General features: G+C 44.1%; 1 protein-coding gene across 1 annotated transcript in view; it reads right to left on the reverse strand.

Moving 5' to 3' along the window:
- The window catches only part of TNFRSF21 (TNF receptor superfamily member 21), a 68979-nt gene extending 45943 nt beyond the window's left edge, over positions 1-23036 (reverse strand). Inside the window, exons 1-3 of the mRNA XM_069487296.1 lie at positions 22515-23036; positions 2073-2721; positions 193-687 (exon numbers count right to left, since the gene is read on the reverse strand). Of these exons, the coding sequence (XP_069343397.1) occupies positions 193-687; positions 2073-2721; positions 22515-22610 (1240 nt within the window). The 5' untranslated portion in view covers positions 22611-23036. The remainder of the gene's footprint in view (positions 1-192; positions 688-2072; positions 2722-22514) is intronic.
- Positions 23037-23627: the final 591 nt, after the last annotated feature.

Genomic DNA, 23627 nt, shown 5'->3' on the forward strand with positions numbered 1-23627 from the left:
GTTATGCTCTCTGAATGCATGACTTCTAACAAGGTGATCAATCTCATTTTCCATAACACGATTAGATCGGGTAGCATTTGGTTTACAAAAGAGATTCCATAAACCAGGCATTTCCCATCCCATCAGAAAACAAGTACTAGGGGCAAAGAGGCAGGGAGATCAGCAAGCAAGGAGAAAAGGGAGAAGGCTCACCATGGCCATTGCAGTAGTAGATCCACTTCTCCCGGTTCTGAGTTGGAGTCATGGATTTCTTCAGCCCTGCCTTTTCCACGATGGCGCTGGGATCCTGCCGGGGCCCCTTTTTCAGAGTCCTCGAGCTTTTCCGGACACTGCACACTACGATCACCACAAGCACCAGCAGCAGGAAAAGCACAATCATCCAGGGCAGATGCTCATTGATGTCAAAATGCTTGTGCAGGTTCTGTCTGGGATGGGCCCTCTTGGGGCCCTTCATGGGCGTGCTGGACTTCTCGCCCCCCGTGGCCTCCATGGATGGCAGCAGCTTCAGGATGTGTCTGTGGTGGGGGCCTTGCTGGTGGTTGACTACCTGGAGGTTTGGGAGGGTCTTGTTCACACCTTCCTCCCCGCTTGCTGAGCTTGTGTTGTCAGGGACTGTCCCTTCCTGGATGCCACTCGGTACCTTTGGTCTAACAGAGGCAGAAGAGTTGGATTCTGTTGAGTTCATGCCTAGAAAAAAGAGTAAGGAGGGGGAAGAGCTTTTCCATATTTGGGGATCTATATATTCCCTCCTCTCCCTCGTCATCTCCAAACTAGGCCAGATAATCAAAGAAGAGATGACCTGTGGGGCTTAAGAATAAATTATATTGCACATGTTCATAAAGGCCCTAACAGCGCCATCACCTGAAAGGTAAAAACTGGACTGAACTGCTAAACTCACTTTCTTGTACCCAAACCAAGGGCATCCTCAGGGATCCAACATCTGAGCTTCAAAGAATCTTCTCCTGTACTTCACATACTGCACAGACACATGTATGTTCAGAGCTCAAGTTAACTCTTAATTGTTTCGACTATTCAGAGAACTAGTTCAAATTTAATTCCTTTGTTCACGCTCCTCCTCTCCTACCTTTTGACTATTTCATGATGCAATGGTAAAACTGAGACTATGACTGAGAGAAAGAAAAGCTCTCGTATGCAAATCCAAGTTTGACTAATGAAAGGTTTGTGGACAGGTCGGTGAATAAAAGCAGCAGGACTTTCTTATCATCTGTATCAGTCCCTGAGAAAATCTGGAGTGCCCATCTGAGCTCTCCGAGCCTGTTTCTTCAGTTCGAAACAGCAGTTGTAAGAAGGCTGTGGTTACAGGGTTATCACAAAGCTCAAACGTAATCACACACGAGAGTATGCCAGGAAGCACAACTCGAGTTGGTTATCATCTCATGAAAATTAAATTCAATCAAAAAGGATTTGAAAATAAAGGCTAAACTTTATATTCTGCCTGAGGTTCAGATAGAGTTTTGAATACTTGATGAAAAGCATAAATTTAAAATCATTGGAAAAATAGAAAGTTATTATTTTCCAGATGTGAAGACTAGTTACTTTCAATCGAAAACAAATTTGCTTGTTTCCTGAAACTTCTAATTTTTCTGCCTCCCTTCTTGATATAAATGGTATTTTCTCCCTTTTTCCCTCTTTCTCTCCTTCTGGCTGTGTCTCCCCAAAATAGACGCCATGTTGGAAAACTTTTAATCTGGAAGGAACCCTAAACATTTAAATCACTCATTTATTTGACAAGTTGGAAACCAAGGCCTAAAGAGGTTAAATGACTTACATAAGGTCACACAAGCTGGCCTTGTTTCTCTCAGTTCTTATTATGTGACCTAGTTTTTAGATATTTGATCTCCCCTAACAGAAAACGTCTGAGTCTAAATGTTTCTAATAAGTCCAAAGAAGCCAGATTTAATTAGCCACAAAACGAAGGCTTCTTCTCCAAGGGGTGACTTTGACTTTGAAATACACACAATGGAGACAACATCCTTGGTACAAGCCCACTCTTGGTACCTCCACTGGGCTCAAAGCCTTCCTCAAATAAATAATTCATGAAGCTAAGTTACCTTTGGGAACATAAGTGGAAGAAGGGACTTCGTGGGAATCCGTGTGCTCGGGGCGTGAAAAGATGGCTGTGCTGGGGGAAGGCGAGGCGGTGCTGGAGGACGGGAGTATGCCACAGACGTTGTCTGCCTCCTTGGTCCCCGGCTTGATCACCACCAGGTTCTGACTCAGACAGTCTGTGTATGCTTTGCATTTCATCACACTAGAAGGCACATCAGAGAAGGTACCCCGAGCACACTGCTTGCACCGCACGTCCTCGGTCTCGGTCCCTTTCTTCCGCACGCCCCATCCCACAGGACACACCGTATGGGGGGCGCAGGTAGCGTTAAACTGGAACATGCCAGGTGGGCAAGTGCATTCTCGGTCAGTCAAGGCAGCACAAGGTAATTTCTCAACCATTGGCCATGGGCATGGCTGACTACAGTCATGGCATCTCTCTATGCCATTCTCATGCCTGGTAAAGGTCCCCGCAGGGCAACTGCTGCAGACACGCAGGCTTGTGTTGGTACAATGCTCAGAGACATAGGTTCCTGCTGGACACTTGTCACAGGTTAGCACCTGGCCTGTGGCACGGTCAACGTGGCGGTATGTGCCAACGAGATTCGAGGCCTTCTGTTCTGGCTGAGCCGTGGTGGTGCTAAGAAATCCAAGCTGAAAGAAAGAAAAGGGGAGGGGGAAGGAACAAAAACCAAGAAGGTGTTATATAGGAGCAGAGGAGAAGAAAGGACCAATTAAACCAGCACTACCCATCATCTTTCCTGTTGGAGATACGCCAGTCCTGCACCCTCTTGGCACTACTGCTGCTACACAGCAAACAGAGAGAAACAAAGACTTGGATTCCACCCTAGCGCTTGACCTACTGGCTGTGAAGCTTTGGTCTCATTGTCTGACCTTTGCTTCAGCTTCCTTTTTTTCCATCTGTGAAATAAAGCTGACAATGCCTCTCAAATTGATTATAAGAATCAATTGAGACTATGTATATGAAAGCACTTTGTAGCTAGTATTAAAAATGCTATATATACTAGTCAAAACCCTAAAGCAAGACAAAAACAACTTTTTGAAAGCTGCCATTTCCTGATACCAGGACAAAGCAACCAAGATCCAGGAAGGCATATATTCAAGCTGCCATTTCCACAGCACCCAATTGCCTGCTTGGGGTTAATTCATTTTTGCAGCACAATTTTTTTTCAGACATTTTGTCTATGTGAAGCTGAACTTTTTTTTTTTTTTTTGCAAAACAGAGACAAGCCCTTGGCATTCTTGGTAATGTGCTGTGTGCCTTAAACAAGAAAATTGATGCTTTTAGATTCACATGCTATTTGTTCAACCTCTGAAGGCCACAGCTACCAAAGCAAAGACATGCAACCACCTAGGCGCCCAAGCACAAAGCTGGCTCCAGCAAGAGGGACTCAACAGACATTTAGATTTTATTCAAAGAACAGAAACTTCACCCAGCTAGAAAGGATTTTCCGTTAGTTTCCAGAATGAAATCTTGGGGCCCAGGAAATTATATTTGTGGTACTAAATCCTGAGGTCCTTCTGAGAAGAGGGTGGTAAATGTATTAAAAGAAAGCTTTTCGACACTAGTGAAGATTGAGAGGTTTCGACGGTGTTCACTACCCTCTATAAAATGGAAAAAGTTTATGTAGCAAGAAAATAATGGCTGCCTCAAACTACCAGCTTCCTGATATGGCAAATTCCGTCTAACTTTGCCCCTGTACCAGTAACTAAGAGAATGAAGCAAGAAGTTTTTTAAAGGGATCAGAGTTTCTGTCCTCCTAGCACCTTGACAACCCAAGATTCAATTCCTTCCACTCCAAAATTTAACTATTTGACCCCAGAGTACCTCCTTTGAAGTCCTTTATCCTATCCCAGAGTTGTTCCCGTTAAATGACAATATTGAAAACTAATTTTCAGCTTATGAGAATACATTTATTTTTTTCTATAATCTAAGACAAAAAAAAAAAGCATAGTGGTTGATTTTCTTATTAAGAAGCTTAACCTGGCAGGGCGCGGTGGCTCACGCCTGTAATCCTAGCACTCTGGGAGGCCGAGGCGGGTGGATCGCTCAAGGTCAGGAGTTTGAGACCAGCCTGACCAAGAGCGAGACCCCGTCTCTACTAAAAATAGAAAGAAATTATCTGGCCAACTAAAATATATATAGAAAAAATTAGCCGGGCATGGTGGCACATGCGTGTAGTCCCAGCTACTCGGGAGGCTGAGGCAGTAGGATCGCTTAAGCCCAGGAGTTTGAGGTTGCTGTGAGCTAGGCTGACGCCACGGCACTCACTCTAGCCCGGGCAACAAAGCGAGACTCTGTCTCAAAAAAAAAAAAAAAAAAAGAAGCTTAACCTTATCTTGGAGCCCCAAGAAAAAGAATCTTTTGCCTAATGATAAATTCTGTAATGTCTTCCCTTTTCATTCTGACTTTAACTTTTTTTTTTCCTTGTTCATTCTATTTGCAAAATAAGCCACAGTCACCCTCTTCTGAGCACACCAGATGCACTCAGTAGAAGGAACTGTTCTCTGGAGCCCAAGTTCCTTTTGGCAAGTGTGTGAAGACAAGATTAAACCTAATCTCCCCAGCACTAAAGATCTGACCCAAGAGGTTGCAAAAGTGGCTCTGTTCTATACTTCCTGGAGTTCTTTATTATCTAGTGTCTACATGCAAAAGCAGCTCTAGATGGCTGCAATGTTCTGAAAGTTTGAAAGACGGATAAGTAACCCAAATGGCAGATTATCATACTTTAAATGAAAGCATAGAATCAAACTCGAGATCTGGCCAGGGGTGCTGACCGGGGACTAATACCACGCTGATGTGCCGTGTGATCTATTAATACACCTGCCTCCCTACCTGTGTGGGAGGCTGGGCAGTCAGCCACACACACACCCAGGAGGGTGGCTCTGCAGAACAAGCACAGGGGGTCACGAACAGCACTGCGTGTGTCTGTCTGGGTGTGGAGTTGGGGCTAGGCTTCCTACAGCTTCATATATTTCCCCCAGGGTATGGTCTTCTAAATCTATGGTAGGGGATGGTAGGTCCTGCGTTAGTCCCCTGATCACTGAAGTACTAGAGGTGTCCCTAGCTGGACATTAAAGCTATTTTACAACCCCACTGCCCCCACACTTTTTCACACTTTAAGTGGATTTTATAGTTCTTTGCTCATTTAGAATAACAGATCAGATCAAGTTTCCAATTTAAGCAACATTCAGGGCTGCTTAAACTGTATCATACTGGGTAACCCACTTTAGACAATGTGTCTCTAAAAATGGACCTCGAAACTACTTCATACTATAGGAGGCAACTCCAGCTCGTACAAACAGAGCTAACAAATAGCGATACCTCTGCAGACTGGCCTGGGCTGAACACTAGAAATTAAATCTGTGCAAAAACCAGACACTATGAATTCACTGGACAAATACTTATTGAACACTTACTAGGTGTGTACAAGGCACTGTGCCACGGCTGAGGACAGAACCTTAAGAATGCTGTTCCAGCCCTTATGAAGTTTACATTCTAAGGTGGGACGGACAAAACATGACTATATCAGTAATTACTTGACTAGAATTGAGATTCCTGCTGAGAAGGAGAGATAGAGTCCTATGAGAGGGGATGTAACAGGTGCTTCCTAGTTCAAGGAAGTTAGAGAAATGTTTTGATATAGCTTTTAAGGATGAAGAAGTATAAATGAACACCAGGAAGGGAGAAGTAGAGGGGGATTAGGCAGAGGGAACCCCAGAGCAAAAGTATGAAGCAGAAGGAAGCTCAGCTCAGGAACTAAAAAGCTTGTGGCTCTATCTCAAGATGCAACAGGGTGGCCACAGTTAAATTTGAAAGGGGCTCCACAATGTGATCTTAACCCAAAACACAATAAGAAGTCATTATATGCTTACATGGAGGGGAGGGAGCACGTAATCACATTTGTGAATATAAAAGTTATCTGGCTGTAGGGTGGAAGGTGAAAGGGGTGTAGAGGGAGAGAAGATGAAAAAAATCCACTTAGAAGGTAAGAGCCAAGGTGGAAGTTGGTGGTGATTTGGACTAAGGTGGTAGCTGTTGAAATGGAGAGAAGGAGACAGTTTTGAGGGTTCACATCAGCTGGATTTGGTGATTACTTAAAGCAGGGGAAAGAGGAAGAAATCAGTGGTTTTCCAGTAGGACTCAAAAGGGTACTGGACAGAACACAGCTCTCTGAGCTGCCCGCAGGCCAGGGAGGGATGGAAGGTTGGCTCCAAGCCCCCACCTCTGCCTCAAACAGAGCAACTCAGCTTTACCAACTTGCTAATGGGGCTTCCAAGAAGGAATCCATTTGAAGGAAGGTCTATGCCGAACACAACTTTGAAAATCACTGAGCTAGAGGGACCCCCAAGGCCTCTTCCTAGTCTAAAATAAATGGCTAAATCCATCCATGTTACAAAGCTGGAGGAACTGCCCTATGGGCTCTCTTTCCTTGCTGAAATCCTGCTGAGAGGAGGAGGTGACCATGTCCCTTTCTCTACGTAGAGACATAGATGGCACCTGAGAAAAGTTATTCTCCTAAGGCCTTCAGTCAACTCATGATCTAAAACAAGACCTTTTCTCACTAGCCTGGTTTCTAAGAAAATGAAAACATCGTAAAAATCATTCCCAAAGGAGATTCTTGGGGTGCAGCAATGGGTAGTGGGGATGAGATGGATCAAGTTCAAAATCAACATTTAAGAATGGTCCCTGGGGTGAGGTGAGGGCAAACTCACAACTAATGGTCACGGTGTGCATTGTAGAAGGGAAGGGCAAACCTCTAAACCTCACTTGGGTGAGGCGAAGACATAAAATGTAACCAAAACGTTTGTATCCTCATAATATCCTGAAATAAAAAAAAAAAAAAAAAAGAATGGTCCCTGTATGATAAAAAATGAGTTTAGGTGATACCTAAAGCTAATACTAGGGAAAACACCTGAATTAGGAGGCACAGTCATTGCAAAGTGCAAAATAGTAGGGGCCAAAAGACCTGAGGTTGAGCCCTACTTGGTCAAGATCCTTAATGCCCTCATGTGTACTGGGGTGGATAAACTAGATCAGAGGTTCAGCAAAGCCTCAGTCCTCAAGTGCAGCATCAAAATTACCTGGGAAGCGTCCTAAAAAATTCACATCCCCAGTCCCACCATCTGAGATTACTGTGGGTCTGCAATGGGGCCAGGAATTTATTTTGTTTTAGCTTTGGTTTGTTTTCTTTTTAATCTTTCCAGGTGATTCTGATGCCCAACCAAGTCTTAGACACCCCGAACTAAGCCAGGACCTCACTGGCTCTGATCTTCTCCGATTCTGAGATACATTCTAGAGACAGCCCAACCCCACTGTCAGGACCACCCTCTCCACCTCTTGTCCAACCTGGCACTTTTAATTGTTTTAATATACTAATTAAATTATTAAATAATTAGCATTTTATCATGAAAATAAACATTCTTGTAATAATTCTAATAATTGGAAAGTACAGAGTAAAACATTTAAGTCTCTGCCCAAATCCAGTCATCCCTGCAAAGACTTTATGTTAATTTTGGTGCACATGTTTCCAGACCCTTTTCAGAGCACCTACACATCATATATACTCACATACATACTTTAAGTTGGTTGCTTCCATTGCTTTTGATTTTGTCTTGTTTTACTTATCTAAAGGGGACAGGCCATACATACTGTTGTGGGATTTGCTTTTGTTCCTCTTCTATCTATCAGGACAGGCAGACTACTGCATTCTCTCTAACTGTCAACACGTTCTTTTCAACAATATGGATATGCCTTAATTTAGAGATTCCGCTGACTGAAGACAGGTAGATAATCTTCTTGTCCACATGTCAGTGAATGCATTTTTCTGTCTTCCATAATCACCTCCTTCTCTTCTCATCCCGCACCTCAGTCTCTCTTTTCTTTCCTTCCTATTCTACATGACAGATACAACCACACTGCTCATAGTCTTTTTGAGAACCACTTTCTTCCAGGACAAAAGAAGTCTCAATATAACCCATAACTTGGAATTTTTCATGCCATCTTCTCCCTATTAATAGGAATCCACTATACATGTATTTGCAGCCCATGGGTGGACCAGACCTGAAGTAGAAAGAAAACTCAAGCAAAGACTTGGAGAACAGAAGAAGGCTTATGTTTTTGTCCAGGTTCTGTCTTAAGGATCAGCAGGACCTTGTTTCACTCATTTACAAAATTAGCTGGTTGGACTAGGTTGTATTCACCACTAACCCTCTAAGTGTTTTCGATTATTTCTGTCAAGTTCCAGCTTCCCTGTGAGGCCTTTAAAACTATTCCTAGACACTCAGATTCCAAGGAGATGAGCAAACTCTTTGTCACATTTCCTGTTTCTGTTCCTCATATTGGTGCCTAATTACATGCTGTCTTATAATGTTTGCTGATGGCCTCCTTGATATATATACTTATCTTCCCATAATGATTATAAGCAGCTCAAGGCCAGGGACAATCACACAGATTACATTTCCTCCCTAGTGCAATCACCTCAATAATGAAGATCATGGAAATAATAAGCAAAGCATCCTCCCAGCCAGGGGTCAGCAAACTAAATCCCACACGCCAATTGTTCCTATAAATAAGTTTACTAGAATCCAGCCATTCATGCAGGTATTAACTATGCTTTTCATGCTACAATGGCTGAGTTGGATAGTTGCAACAGAGACCATATGGCTTGCAAACTTAAAGTATTTACTTTCTGGCCCTTTACAAAAAAGTCTGCCAACACCTGCACTGAGTAGTCAAAATTCACACCTAACAGGTGCAGTGCGGGCTGTCTGGGGATGGGCACACTTGTAGCTTGACTCCGGTGGTGCAAAGGCAGCTTATATAACCAAAACATTTGTACCCCTGTAATATTCTGAAATTTTAAAGGTAAATAAATAAATGATAAAAAAAATAAAAATGTCAAAAAATACAGAGACCAGAAGCTCACTCACAAGAACCGTCAGACCTCCTCTTTGAGTCCAGCAATGAATACTGAGTTCTTGGCTTCCTTTCATGACACCCACTCCAATGCACACACCAGATATGATCCTTTCATCCCCTGCTTAGGACTCTCAGTCACCTCCCGCATGACTTAGGATGAAATGCAAACTCTTTAACAGAGACAGGACTTCCGGTGGAATGCCATCCTGGCCCTCCTCTCTCCAGCTGAAAACAGGTTTCACAATCTCCCCTCATTCCCTTTTCTTCCCCATATGGCCACCGTAATTTTGTACTTACACGTTTATCTGTTTAGTGTATTTTCCCCTCTGGACCACAAGCCCCATAAGGACAAAGATCAGGTCTATTTTACATACAGATCTTATCCAAGTCTCCAACGACCCCATTCATGGTATACCTGACAAATGTTTGTTGGCCAAATGAATGAATGGTTTTGCAGGCCATAAATAATTAGAAGCAGCCAATTAAGGGTGGTGGAGGAGGAGGTTGTTGAAGATGAGCGCATGTATAAAGCAAGTATGAGAAAACCCAAAAGCCTCCACACTGTAGCCACAAAAACTCAAGAGATACAGCAGTTTGGCCTTACAGCCTTCAGTGTACAAGGAAATAGCTCCTTTCATCTCCTAAGACCCCGAGGATATCACTCTGTTTTAACAGAACTACAAGTGCCTTACAAGAATCATGCTCTGCATGGTGCTTAAAATGATAAGCAAATGTACCAAAGGGTTAAAACATTTCCCCTTCATTTCTTTAAAAAAGATTACACTAACTTAGTGCTTAGAATGATAAGTGCGTAATGAGATTACTCTCCAGAAGTTATCTATGCTCCACCCTGGTTTAAACTTTCATTATTTGGAAAATTTCATTTACCCAAGACACTTATTAATATTTCACCAATAATAATGGATTAATGAGGCAGATATCAGTGTGCCATCCCAAACCGTACAGGCTGTAGGAGCACTATATTTATTGGCTGAGTAAAAGGTAAACCCAAAACAAAGCAAATTTCAAAAGAGGGAAGAGGCAGCTCTAAATGACCGGCTGTTAAGGCTCCCAAGGTCTGGGTGCTCACTCTGGTGAGCCACGTCACACCTGTCCTGTTGTCACTTCTACTCCAGAGCACAGAGATGGGCCTGACTGACGACAAGAGGCACACAGATATGCGAATACACATCAGAATGTTGATGCCTATTTATTCTTTAACAATTTTTACTCTGTGACTTCATCCTTCAAATAAACAAACAGATTCCTTGTGGCTTACAATTACAACTTATTTATGTCATTCTTGTTCCCTATCAAATTCTAATAATTTTTTAATGGGATATGAGCAAATTCAAGGCAGTGATGAACTTTTGTCTATTCATAATGTATAAGCAGAGAGACTGCCTGTGAGTTTACCATAGAATTTTTTTTAATGCTGCATAAAACTAGCATTTTTAAGAGGAAACTCAGTTACCGTAGAGAGGATAAGGCAACCAAGCTATTCCCGAGATGGTGACTATAAAACCCACTAACAAATTATCAAAAGGCAAAAGCCAGCAGAACTAGACCAACCACTCCCAGAATTTTGGACCATTTTATTTTGAACATCACATGAAATTTGTAATATCAAGACTCTGGCTGCTTGGAATTCTCTAGATTTGAAAGAAAAAAAGAATGCATGAAGGGGAAAGCTTTAAGGATAAAGTTTCCACGAATCACAGATAGAACTATTCCCAATGACGTTATATAAATTTAGTCAGCTCTTGCATTTCCTACTATCCTCTCTGATTAAAAAAAAAAAAATGTCTTCCGTTGCTAGGGCAAAAGCAGGGACTGCATTTAAAGCTGGTGAATACAGAGAATGCCAGGCTAGAATGTGCTGACTACAGGACTGGAAGGAGGCAAGCTCAGGGGACACTGGAAAAAGGAAAAACCCAGATCCTATTTTCCCTGGAATCTGCAATGCAGAAGAAGTGTATACACTCAGCAATCAGGCCTTGGACCACAGAACCTCGTCTCCTTAGAAATAACTATTTCTAAGACCTCCACCTACATGAAGAAGGCAAGAACAGCCTGCCCATTTATCTAATCACTAAGTAGTAAATGAATTGGCATTACATACAAGACAGTAGGCTAGGTGGAGAGGGAATGCTACCCTGTACATACTAAGGATTTACAGAAGAGCATATAAACCAAGGCAAAACCAACAACCTCAGCAGGTGCTCAACTCCAGCATGAAAGTGCATATAAACAAAACCTATTTCAGCCTGGAGTGTGCCGGGCAGGCCCAGTTCTATCAGGTACTAGCTGGGTGTGATACTGTGACATAATAAGAAATATATATTTGGTCTCTGTCACTGGTTCCTAACACACAGCTCCTAAAACCTTGAAATCTTCAGAGTGATGAGTGTTTGTTGTATGCAAATGAGATGACTGATGGTGGGGAGCCCCTAGGGTGGTCACCTGAAAGACCAAGGCACATTAGAGAGTTAGGACTTTCAGCCCCACCTCCAACCCCCGGGGAGGGAAACGGGGCTGAAGGTTGAGTTGATTACCAATAGCCAATGGTGTACTCAATCATGCCTAAGTAATGGAGTCTCCATAAAAACCCAAAAGGATGGGGTCTATAGAACTTCTGAATAGCTGAACACCTGGAGGTTCGTGGAGGGTGGCGCACCCAGAAAGGGCATGTAAGCTCCACATCCCTTCCCACATGCCTTGCCCTATGCATCTCTTCCAGCTGGCTTTTCACCTGTATCCTTTATTATATTCTTTATTAAGAAACTGGCAAATGTAAGTTCTGAGTTCCATGAGCCACTCTAGCAAATTAATCAAACCCAAGGAGGGGTTGTTGGAACACCAATTCATAGCCAGTTAGAAGCACAGGTAAAACAACCCGGGGTTTACAATTGGCCACTGGAAGTGTGGGCAGTCTCGTGGGGCTGAGCCTTCAACCTACAGGATCCAACGCTACCTCCTGGTAGACAGCATCAGAACTGAATTGAATTAAAGGACACCCAGCTTGTGTCCACTGGAGAATCTTGTTTCAAAAGTGTTGTGTTGAGTGGTGTGAGAGTAGGAAAAACTCTAGGATTTTTTTTCTGTCCTTAATTCTGAGCAGCCTTGGCAAATGGCTCATTCCTGTGTCTCTGTTTCCTCATCAGTGTAAGAGATAATAAGAGCAATACCTACTCTTCAGAGATGGTTCTGAGAATTAATTGTTAATACGGATAAAGCAGGCAGAACATGCCTAAACACATAGCAAGTGTTTCATAAATGTTATTTTAATTTCACTCCCACCAACTTATCATTTTACTATAGTTTAGCTTTATTCCCTTGGGATTAGACAATCTTGGAAAACATCCCAATTAAAATGCAAATATCTGATTCCTGAGAAGTATATCAAAGATGCCAGATTTTAAAAATCGGTAATCCTGAAACACACCCTCCTGGACTTAGAACATACTAAAAAGCAAAAATACAAAGAGTTTAAAAGAGAAACAAGGGCCAACTGGCATTTTCAAAACATTTAAAATAAAAACTTGGTATATAGCAAATGAGAAAGCACAAGAGAGGAGAAAGGATTTACTATCAGTAAGTACAATTTAGATGACCAGAGCAGAATTTAAGTAAGCATTTCCACAGTAAGTTTCCCTGATCTAGTCCCATAAGATGTTAATGATTCTATGTTCTAAAAAAAGAGTGAGCAACCTCTAGCACCTTCCTGTTTTTGTATAGTCCGCAAGCTAAGAACAGTTTTTAGAAATCAAAAGACGAATATTTTGTGACATATGAAAATTAAATAAAATTTGTATTTCAATGTCCACAAATAAAGTTTTATTGGAACATGCCATGCCCATTCTTTTAGGTATTGCCAAGGGGCTGCTCTCGCCATACAAAGGCAGAACTGCATAGTTACTGCCAAGATCACATGATCCACAAAGCTGAAAATACTTAACTATCAGGCTCTTCCATAGATAAAGTTTACCAACCCCTGGTCTAAAAGTTTAGAAAATGCTCCTGATCGGAATCTTCTCTTGGAAAGGCACAATTAGTACTAACCTACTGAGGCCTCCAGCAGGCCTTGCAGAAGAGCTGCCAGCAGTGGTGACTTAGTGGAACCCAGTACTCCCCAAATCTATTCTATCATACAATCCTTTACTCACACAGTGTGTACGAATATCCTACAAAACACACTGACATACTTCTTACCACAAATACCACATTAAAGTTCAGAAAAGTCAACAAACCCAACATTTAAAAGATCAAATATAAAACTCAAAGTTATCAGAATAGTGTATTTATCCTACCTGCAAAGCGATCAGTTTCTGACTGTTATGTTAAAACGAAATGAACAACAAAAAAAGAAAACATTCTCAGACACAAAAAAGAAAATGAGTTTAAAAATAGAAACTTACATTTTTGTGTTATTAAATATAATAATAGTAAAAGTAGAATGTAAAAAATATGCCATACACAGACAATAAAAGCTTATAACAAAAATATATAAAAAATTAATGCAAATGAGGTTAACATAACTTCTGCTCCATAGTTAAGACAGGAGACTACATGAATACATAAATACAAAGGTAATCATCATATGGATAAATTTATGACACTCCTAGCAATTACTGAAATGCAAATTTGCACAACCAAGGACCCTTACATATTTAAAGCAGCATAAATAAATTAAAGTTATAAATTCCAATGTTGGCAGGCTTGTAGAGCAGAAAGCACATTCATAGGTGGCTGATGGCACTCTAAATTAATTCGGTATTCCTGAAAACAGTCTGGCAATACGCAGCAAAAGCCATAAAACTGTTCATTCATTTCCTTTGACCCAGCACTTCCACGTTGGAGAATAGACCTTGGGGAAACAACCCAAAAGGAAAAAAAGAGGGATTGGTTTGTATAGAGACAACTTCATTAGTGCTGCTTGCAGGGGAAGCAGCGATCCAAGTACCTAACAGCAGCAGAGTGGCTCGACACACTAACAACCAGAGGGATTACAGCTATTAAAAAATGGCAGGCATGAAGCCTGGAACTGACACAAGTCACAGGCACCTGGAGGTTATTCAATACACATCCAGACTTCGGGTTTCCCAATCCCACCCACTCTTCCCCCAGCCTTCCCTTTCAAAGTAATCAGATCATCATAGACTGCTCGACTTAGAAACCCGGGAGTCAGCCTTGATAAGTGCTTTCTTTCAACACCGCCTGCCCCCTCCTATGTCACACTGGTAAACTCTCTCCAAAATCTCTATCTAGTAATCCCCATCTTTACTGCCACCACCCTGGTACTGTCATCTCTGCCCTGAACTACTGTAAAAGATTCTAACTGGCCTCCTGCTTCTACGCTCCCCTCCCTAACCCATTGTCCACAGAGCTGCCAGAGTGAAAAAAAAAATCAAATTCAAGCCACAACATTACCCTGCTTCCCACTGCACTGAGTCGTAGTCTGATGCCCTCACAGTCTAGAAGGTTCTGTCTGATCTGGCCCTTGCCTGCCTCTTCAACCTCAATCCAAGTTCCCATTGCCCCCATTCACTGAGCACCAACCACAGTGATCTTTCTACTCTCTGAACACATAGGCTCTCTCCTTCCTCTGAGCCCTTCCAGGTGCTATTTCCTCCTACTAGCATGCTCTTCCTTCTGCTCTTTGAATGGTTGGTTCTTACTAAACGTCACGCCTTCTATGAACTCCAAGAGGGAGAGACTATGAACAACCTTTCACTACCATATACCCAGAGTCTAGCAGTGCCTGACATTTAATAGATGCTCCACAGATTTTCTTAAATGGATGAAAAATATATCTATGTAAGGAAAAGCAGAACATGAGCAAGTACATAGACTTCGGTTCTAACTATCCATAAATACTGTCAGTGAAAAGAGCTGAATTCAGAAGACACATAAAGAAAATTCCATATCCACTAGGTTCTTCTAGTCTGCCAACTTGCTTAAGTTTAAAATGTTCTTTCTTAATAACTCAACTACCCTTGAGTTGTAGTTCCAAGTATTGAGATGTAGCTCAAGTTCCAGCTACCCTTGTCTAGAATGAATGAACAGTTAGTTTAAAGCAAGATCCTTCTGGAATTCATTCAGCAATCATTTATTGCTTAACTACTATGTGTCAGGGCATTGAGCCAGAAACACAAAGATGAATAGCACATTGTCTTTGAGAAGCTGAGATGGAATAACAACATTGGCCCTGAGCATTCCAAATGAGGAAACACATACAAACCTTGTCCATTTTGTTATTTTTCCTGGACGAGGTATGTAAGGTTTAAACTCAAGAGAAGGGACCATGAATTTGTAGACATAAAGGAAGAGCAAAGATTGAATAATAACCAGCTAAATTATTCTGGAAACCTGTCACCATTTGACTTTGATTCTCTTTCTCCCTTCTCAACCCTACCATATCTCCTAATCCTGGTTGAGCAGACCTGGCCATACATACAATGAAATCAGCAATGGTCTTGTCCCAAAGATTCTTTGAGAGGCCAGAATTCTCACCTCTTTCCCAGGATAAATGATTAAACAATTTCCTCTCACCCTTTGCCTTTTTCTAGTCTACTCAGTCTCTACACTTTTCAAAGAGATGTTTAATAGCTTGCTTAAGAAGGTGCTACCAGTGAGTTTGATAAACCACACACACACCACCTATGGGACCACTCAAATCATGGCGTTACGCCAGTTTCTAAGAGACCTGAAATGAAAAGTGAGCAAAAGAAATACTACTGACAGATGGCACAAGCCCATGCACTTATCCTATACAAATAATTAGGCCAGCAGCAGAGAAAACCCTAAAAGGTCTTCAAGTTCTCAGAATAAGTGAGTTGAAACTACATTGCTAAGCAGAACCCATGTCACACTGTTACTCACTAAGCAAATATTTTTCAAAATGACCCAAGTAGCAGGAAAGCGGAGCATCCACCCCTTATTTATAACATTGCAATTTGCAGGAGTATCTTTCCATTTTAGCCATGGTGCCATTGCCCGTCAGAATCACACCATAGGAAAATGCTTGCCAATAACTCTCTGCCCTCCCCTTTCAGTCCACACACAGGTTGCTCTCCCTTTATAACCACTAGTTTTGGCAGAACTTCCAAGCACCATCATGGAGCAGAACTGCTCCGTGATTTCCGGAAAAAGAATGTTCAACTCTTGGGTAAAATCATTTGCTTTATAGGAAACAAAATTCTGGTAAATTAAAGTGACCTGTCCCCTACCCACACTTGGCAGAAAGAGCAGTGGGCACAAAGCCACGCTGACCTAGATTTTAATCCTCTCTCCAGCAGTCGCCAATTGCATGACCGTAAACCTTCTCAAATTTCATTCCCTTATCTGTAAAATGGGGCTAATGCTACTGCCTCGCAGACTTGTAAGATTTACTGAGATCGTTTGTAGATGGTATTCGATGCAATGTCAATGGTAAGCACTCAGTAAATAAGGGCTGGTGACATCAATATCAATGATTACTATTAACAGCCACTTTCTTATTCCTCCCCTCTGGGTTCTCAGAGCTGAAGCCCTGTTGAATCCACAACTGTTCTCATTTGATTCCAGGACTCATGAACTCACTCCTTTCCTCTCTCCTAAATCCATTAAGCTCATGTTCCTTTTCCCGAAACAGATTTGCAAATGGCGCCAAGCAACAGAGCTACCCGGCAGTTCTGGCAGCAGAGGAGCAAACGGAAAATTATATAAAGATTAGATAATGAGCCTTGCTATGATGTAGCTTACTAAGCTCCCCTCTATTTTTCTTTTCGTTTTTATTTTGTTTTTGTTTAGAACAAATTCTGAAGCATAATTTTCAAATATCTGAAGAGATGATGAAGCCACAGGGCAGTGCCCTGACCGCCCCACCCATACCCTGCCTGATTCCACACCTGCCTGAGATCCCTCTGAGCACAACTTTTCCACCACTGCAAATTTCTGTCATCTCCAAAGCCAGGGCACTGACGTGAAAATCCTCCTGGTGGCCTTCAGCATCCTTCAAGAACAGTGAGCTCACTACTGCTTCGAGTCAGCAGCCTAAATATCAGTGAGCCCTACCTCGCTATGGCCCTAAGTCCCACCCATACATACATCTGCCATGTTCCTCCCAGGTTATAATCTCTGCCCGGTCTCCTTTCCTCTTGGATTCAGGCTGGAAATGGGAGGTGGTAGGAAAGCCAGGTGGCAGTACACAAGCCAATTTAGGATTCCTGTTTATTTTCTGGTATTTGACAAACACAAACCCTGAGGCAAGGCCAGTATTTATTCATGATCTCGCCCCTCTTCCTAAAGAATCAAAGCTCAGCAGCTGCTATTGCAGCAGCCTCCAAGCCCAGGCTCCTGCTAATGCTAACTGGGAATTCAACTTTGGAGACCAAGCTGACTGCGGTGATGGCTTCAGGTGTCATATCTGCGTATAATGGTCCAGACTGAGTCAGCTCCAAGTGATCACTGGACACACGCCCAAAGGTCAGAGATAACTTGGGCTCCTCTTGTCACAGAAGAAAAGCACCTGAGTTTGCCAAGAAGTTGCTGGTGACCTGGCATCACCGGACTTTGCCAGGCCTGCTCGGGGGAAGAGAGCCAGCAGGGTATTAGTGCTTATTGGAAAACAAGCACAGTGGTTTACACAAGGAAAAGTCGCTCAACTCATACTGGCCCTGAGTCGTCTGATAATGCATCTGACCATTACCCATCACCTCTTCCCCCAAAAAAGAATGAAGTTTACTTAAGCTAGTTTACATGCTTTATAAAGGGCCAGTCGAGCACATAACCAATTTGCAACTTGCCTGTGGAGCCTCCAAAGAGGATTTTCCTCTATATGGAAGTAGGCAAGTGCAAAGCTAAAGTGTGATGTCTCCACATCCTGATCTACAAGGCAGAAAGTCCACAGACTACCTGCCAGAGCCAGCCCAGAAGCTCATACCTACTGCGCCTACCCAATAAGGACACACTTGGAGAAAGGGACTATCTGCAAAGTGTCCTGGAAAATATGCTGTTAACTGTGCTTACCACGTCCAGCTAGATAGACTTTGTCCAAATTTAGCTACACTAAGATATGCAATATGGGCAGCCAGTGGATCTATGCCTATTTAGTCTCAGTTTTTTTCTCCCAGCTTAAGGCAATCCTTAAATCCCATTTACAAGGAATTTTTTTCTTGCTGACTTAGTAAGCTTGTGTAGTTTTCTTACACTGGAGGTCGGTTTGCTTGGGGCTGAACCTGAGGCAGATTCAAACATATGCCTTTGGAAACAGTTCGGTGAGAAAGCTCCATCCCATTCTACACATTTTGACTGTCGGGATGACTCACGGGGCAAATCAGGAATCCCGCGTGCCAGGGCGGGTTGTAGCTTCCCCATGCCTCTGACTGTAAGTCACCTTCCCTACCGAGGCTAATGTATGTCATTCTGAGACTGGGAGTGTTTTCTTTCTCTGTCTTTCTGACTAACAGCCGAAGTTATTTCGGGTATTTTAAAGATTTTGACATCAGTCACATTTGGTGTAGGACTCTGGGCATATACATTCAACCACGAATTCCATATGAGCAAGTGAAACCCAGCTGGAACTGCTGATGGCCATGTTCATCGTATTTGCCATATTAATTGTACCCTCATGGCAAGATCCAAATCCCAGTTCATCCCTGGGTTCCCACTGCCAAGGGCAGTGTCTCACTCAGAGAGAGCTCAATGTAGGCTTACTGTGAACATGAAAAATAAATCACTTCCCCACTTCTATTTTTTTCCCTCCACCAAAAAATATAGGGTGTTAGATCAGCAGAGTGTTATCCTCCCTCCCAGCTTTCACATTCTAGGATTGTAGAATTAAGGTGCATAGAAAGGAGAAAATCCTTTGGATATGATAGCTCTAATTTACAGTTCTACTTGAACTTGCCACCAAATCTTGACATAACTCAGGACTGCAGCCACCACCAGACCACCCGACACCTGCCTAATAGGACAGCCTGAGCCGTGTACCAATTCCCCGGTAATTTACTTTGGTAAGTGAAGGTCCAGAGGTAGCACTAAGCCAGACGTCCAGCGTCAATGACAGGTACAAACACTAATACTTGGTGCTTTCTAGCCAAACACACAGCTGGACAGGCTGTTACAGCAAATGGCCCTCTATCTGGAATCCATAATACATGCAAAAGAGTGGTTTCCAGAACTTCAGAACTGACTTCCTTATCCCTCATGGCTCCCCTCTCTTCTGACTGCTCCAACGCCAACATTCTATCTGTGCAGTCAAAGCAAGCTCCCTGAGGGCAAGAGGCATCTGTGACTATGTGTTAATAGTGTCAAACAGGCAAGCCCTTCTAGAGCATTCCTTAACACTGGCGCAATCCTAACGGTCTCATTTATCTTGTTTCCAGATTTTTGGACTGGAACACATAGCGTGTCTTTCAGTTTGTGTTTTACTTCCTAATATTACACAGACGCCTCAAGTCATCAGAAACAGACGTGCAAGCAGCAAGAACACTTCCTTCCAAAGGCACTCATGTAATTCTCATCTATGCTCTGCAACTAACCAAACCACCATCTCAACTTTCCCCCAGTGAGCCTTCTCTGCTGTTACATTTTATTATCAAGCAATTTGGACTTGTGAAACAGGCAGTGTGGCACAGGGGTGAGGGAGAACATGAGCTGAGGAGCCAGGCAGTCCTGGGTTCCAGCCCAGAGCCATCACGTGTGGCCTAGAACAGACCAATAAAGTTTTTGGAGCCTCCATTTTCTCATCTGTAAAATGAAGATAATACCACTTGCTTCACAGAGATGCTGCAAATAAATAAGATACTGTATATAAAGCACCTGGCATACAGTAATTGCTCTCTCTATATACACACATATATAATTGCTATATATATATATATATATATATAATATCAGATTGTATGCATATATATTAGTACTTTTGAAAGCTTATAGTAAGCTATCCTTCATGCAGTTAGCCTGTCATAACCAAAAAAAGTACCAAAAAATGATGACAATAAATATTGCTACACGAAAAGGGAGATATTTGAAAGAAAAGGGATAACTGAAAGTTATAATGAACAGAATATTTTACCGAGATTATTATTTTTTAGTCCAACTGCAGTATGTGGGCATGTCACTAACCTCCCCACCACACCTCCCAGTAGCATTCTGAGTTCCCTGCCATGTTTACCGGACTCCAGTACCTGGTGTCTGTCACTTAGACATGGCCAAGAATCCCAGTGGAATAAATACGCCTTAGAATAGTGTCATGAGATCATCCTTTTACACATTAACAAAGCCTGTCCTGAGCACTTGGGCATGCAGAATGGGGGTGGGAAAGACAAAAGACCTTTCCTCCCACCCCTGGTTGGGGGTTATGACGTAGTCCCTGGTGATCCCTGGCACACCCTCTGAGTCACCCTTTAGGACGATGGGGTCAACCCCATGCTATTCCACGAACTTAAGTGAGGCCTTTTTATTACAGTTAGCTGAAGAATAAGGAATCCTGTATTGGTTATTGCCTTGAGACTGCTTCTAAGCCCCATTATAAATTTCTTTTTTTTTTTTAATTTATTTATTTATTTTTTAAACAGCCATACTTAAATTCTCAGGTCTTCAGTTGCAAATCCAGTGCACAGTTTTTAGGTAAGCTGAGTTTGATGATTTAAGAAAAAGGAGCTGGGCCATTTTCCAGTTAGTTAAGGCAACTTACCCTATGATTACATTGAGACTTCTTTAAGCACCTATCTCATGCTAAAAGGTAAAATATTAATAAACGAAATATTTGCACAATGCCTTGAGATTTAATCTGGGAGTAGACTCCATGAGGAGTATAATAAGCAGATGTGGTGGAGGCAACCAACATGTGGTAGGTTACAGTAGTGGATCTAATGCCCTGAAAAGGAAACTCAATGATAGATCTAACCCCCCTGATATTAGAATCAGTGTTCCCACGGGCTGAACTGCATTTCTCTCTACACCAAGACTGTCAATCCAGGATCAGTGCCCCAAGAGATGCCCCTACTGCTTACCATCAACCACCTTTGTTTCAAAGAGACAAATCTTGACTTTACCATTACTACAAATGGGCGGAAAAGAGTTTCTAAAGGACAAGGTAGGGAGATACAGATAATAAATTGAATTAAACATGGAAAAAGAAAGAGTTTCTAAAGGAGACTGGGACTTGCCTCATTATAAATGCTAACAGCAACAAACTTTTCTTTAGTCTCTCTCTTCCTCTTAAAACACACACACACACAAGGAACCAGAATGTCTGTAGGATGAATTCTCAGGCCATAGCAACTGCAATGCCCTGAGATCTAAGCGGTTGTTGGCTGGCCAGGAGTTAAGCCCTTTTGGGGAAGGAGACAGCGAGCCTGCCTTTTCCCTTACACAGCCCTGCCATGAAAACAAGCTCTTGTTTTTTGTTTTTGTTTGGTTTTTAGCTAAGAATCTCCATCCTCCCTGCAGCGATAAAAGATAGGCATGAGAAGCTTATAGTGGCTCAAAAGGGTTTGATCTCAAATTTTCTTCCACCCAACTTGACCCTTCACTCCAATATTTGGAAATAAGGGGAGGGGATTTGGGGAAAGTTGAAGGTAAGTTTTGGGTCAAGAGTGGTTTCAGGCTTTGACCAGGTAAGTGATGGAGGACTTATGTATAGGGCATGCCCAGACGTGGATGCAGCTTGAGTGATGAAGACGCCTGCACCACCCTGCGAGGTCACCTGCCTAGCCACAGGTAAACGAGGAATAAAAAAGCCTGTAGAAAATTCATCTTCCTTTATATAGATCTCCTTCCCCCTCCCCCCACTCGAGTGGCAGCGAGCTGGCTGGCTGGGAGCCGGCGCTTTGGAGGCGCCTGAGAGTGGGTCTAAGGGTTCTGTCTGGCGTGCAGAAACTGGGACCCACCCGAGCCAAGAGACCTTAGAGAGGGTGAAGAGATGGAGGAGGGGGCAGCTTGCGCCCTGCTCGGGAATGCACGGGGCGGAAGCAGCCGGAGGTCCCCAGTGTCCGGCGCGCACCGGTACCACTCTCTCTCACTGCGGTAGCATCCCGACATGACACTGCAGCTGCAACAAAGCGGCGGCCACCGCGAGCCCTCGGCGCCCTACCCCGCAGCCCCTGCCCCACACCACGCGGAGAGGGCAGCAGCCATGGGTGTGGGGCTGTGGGGGTGGGGAGGGGGGTACGAGGTAGGCCGAGTAGGGGCAAAAGCCCTGAAATGCGCAGGAAGCCGGGCGGCAACCTCTAGCGCCTCCTCCAGCGCAGCCAGACTGCAAGGAAAACAATTCGCCTTCATTCCCGAGCTTCGGCTGAGCCCTGCGATTCCCCCAGATGACCTAGTAGGAGCTCTCCGATGTGTTGCCTTCCCTTGCAACGCGCCCCCACGCCCCTCCAACCCAGTCGACTCAGCCCCGCGCCTCCCGAAGCCCCGGCCCGAGGACCCGCCCCGCTCCCCGAGAGCGGGTCCTGCTCCCCGAGAGCGGGTCCTGCTCCCCCGGGGCCGCCGCCCCCGGGTCCTCACAAGCGCTCACCAGGAGAAGGGAGCCCGCGATCATCGTGGCTCGGGCTGGGCGGGCGAAGCGGCTGCAGGAGGCGAGGGTGGTGCTGCTGCTCGCAGAGGTCCCCATGGCTGAGTGGCTGAGCCGGGGGCTCGCAGGGGCGCCCGGGGCGCACGGCCCCACGGCAGCTGGAATCGGCGGCTGCTTCTGCCCAGCGCCGCATCCACCGCCGCCTCCCGGGCCGGGAGCCCATCTACCTCCAACACCCCATGTGCACTGCGGCAGCCGGCAGCCGGGCAGAGGTGGGAGGCGGCAAGGGAGGCTCAGAGGGCGCTCAGCACCTGTCCAGCGGCGCGGCCGCCCGGGCGGGGAGAAGCAGCCGCAGCTGCAGCCCGCGCCTCCCGGTGCTCTGCTCCGACAGCGGCTGCGGAGAACCAGGGAGGAGGGCTGGGCGCGAGAGAGCAAAGGAACAACTTCCCATAGCGAAGCTTCCAGCCACTATAACCACCCTCCTCCGCTGCCCAGACTGGCCGGCGAGGGACTGAGTCGGGTGGCCACCGGGCGCGGGGACACACGTGGTGGCGCCGAAGGGGCGGGGGACCGGCCCTTTGTGATGTCACCCGGGAGGAGGCTGGGCTCTTTGTGCGGTTAGAAAGGGGAAGTCGTTCCAGGTAGAGCGGGGAGGGAGAGAGTGCCCCTTGGCGTTCGCTGAAGAAACTGCATTTGCTTGTTGACCCAGAGAAAGCGCTGCGAAAGCATGCACATACCTGACCTCACCTTACTTCTTATTTCCGAGATAATTCTAAGTAAATTATTTCCACGGCTGACTCCTCTCTCTTGTTCCTGACACAATTATTAAAAACAACCAATAACCATAGAGCACTTAGATCAATTGCGTGACCATAAAGAGACGTGTGTTACCCCTTAAACTTTGCTGCGCTTTGGAATCACCCTGGAGAGTTTAAAACATACATGTTAATTCCTGGGTCTCACTTTCAGAAATTCTGATTTAATTGGAACAGGATGTGGCCTGGCCTAAGCAGTGGAATTTTTTAAAGTTTCCGAGGTGATTTTAATATGGGGGATTTTAAGACCCTCTGAGTTTGAGACCATCTGTGCCAATGAATGAATGCAACTGAGGAAATC

The sequence above is a fragment of the Eulemur rufifrons genome, chromosome 15 (genome assembly GCF_041146395.1).
Source record: "Eulemur rufifrons isolate Redbay chromosome 15, OSU_ERuf_1, whole genome shotgun sequence".
Lineage (NCBI taxonomy): Eukaryota > Metazoa > Chordata > Mammalia > Primates > Lemuridae > Eulemur > Eulemur rufifrons.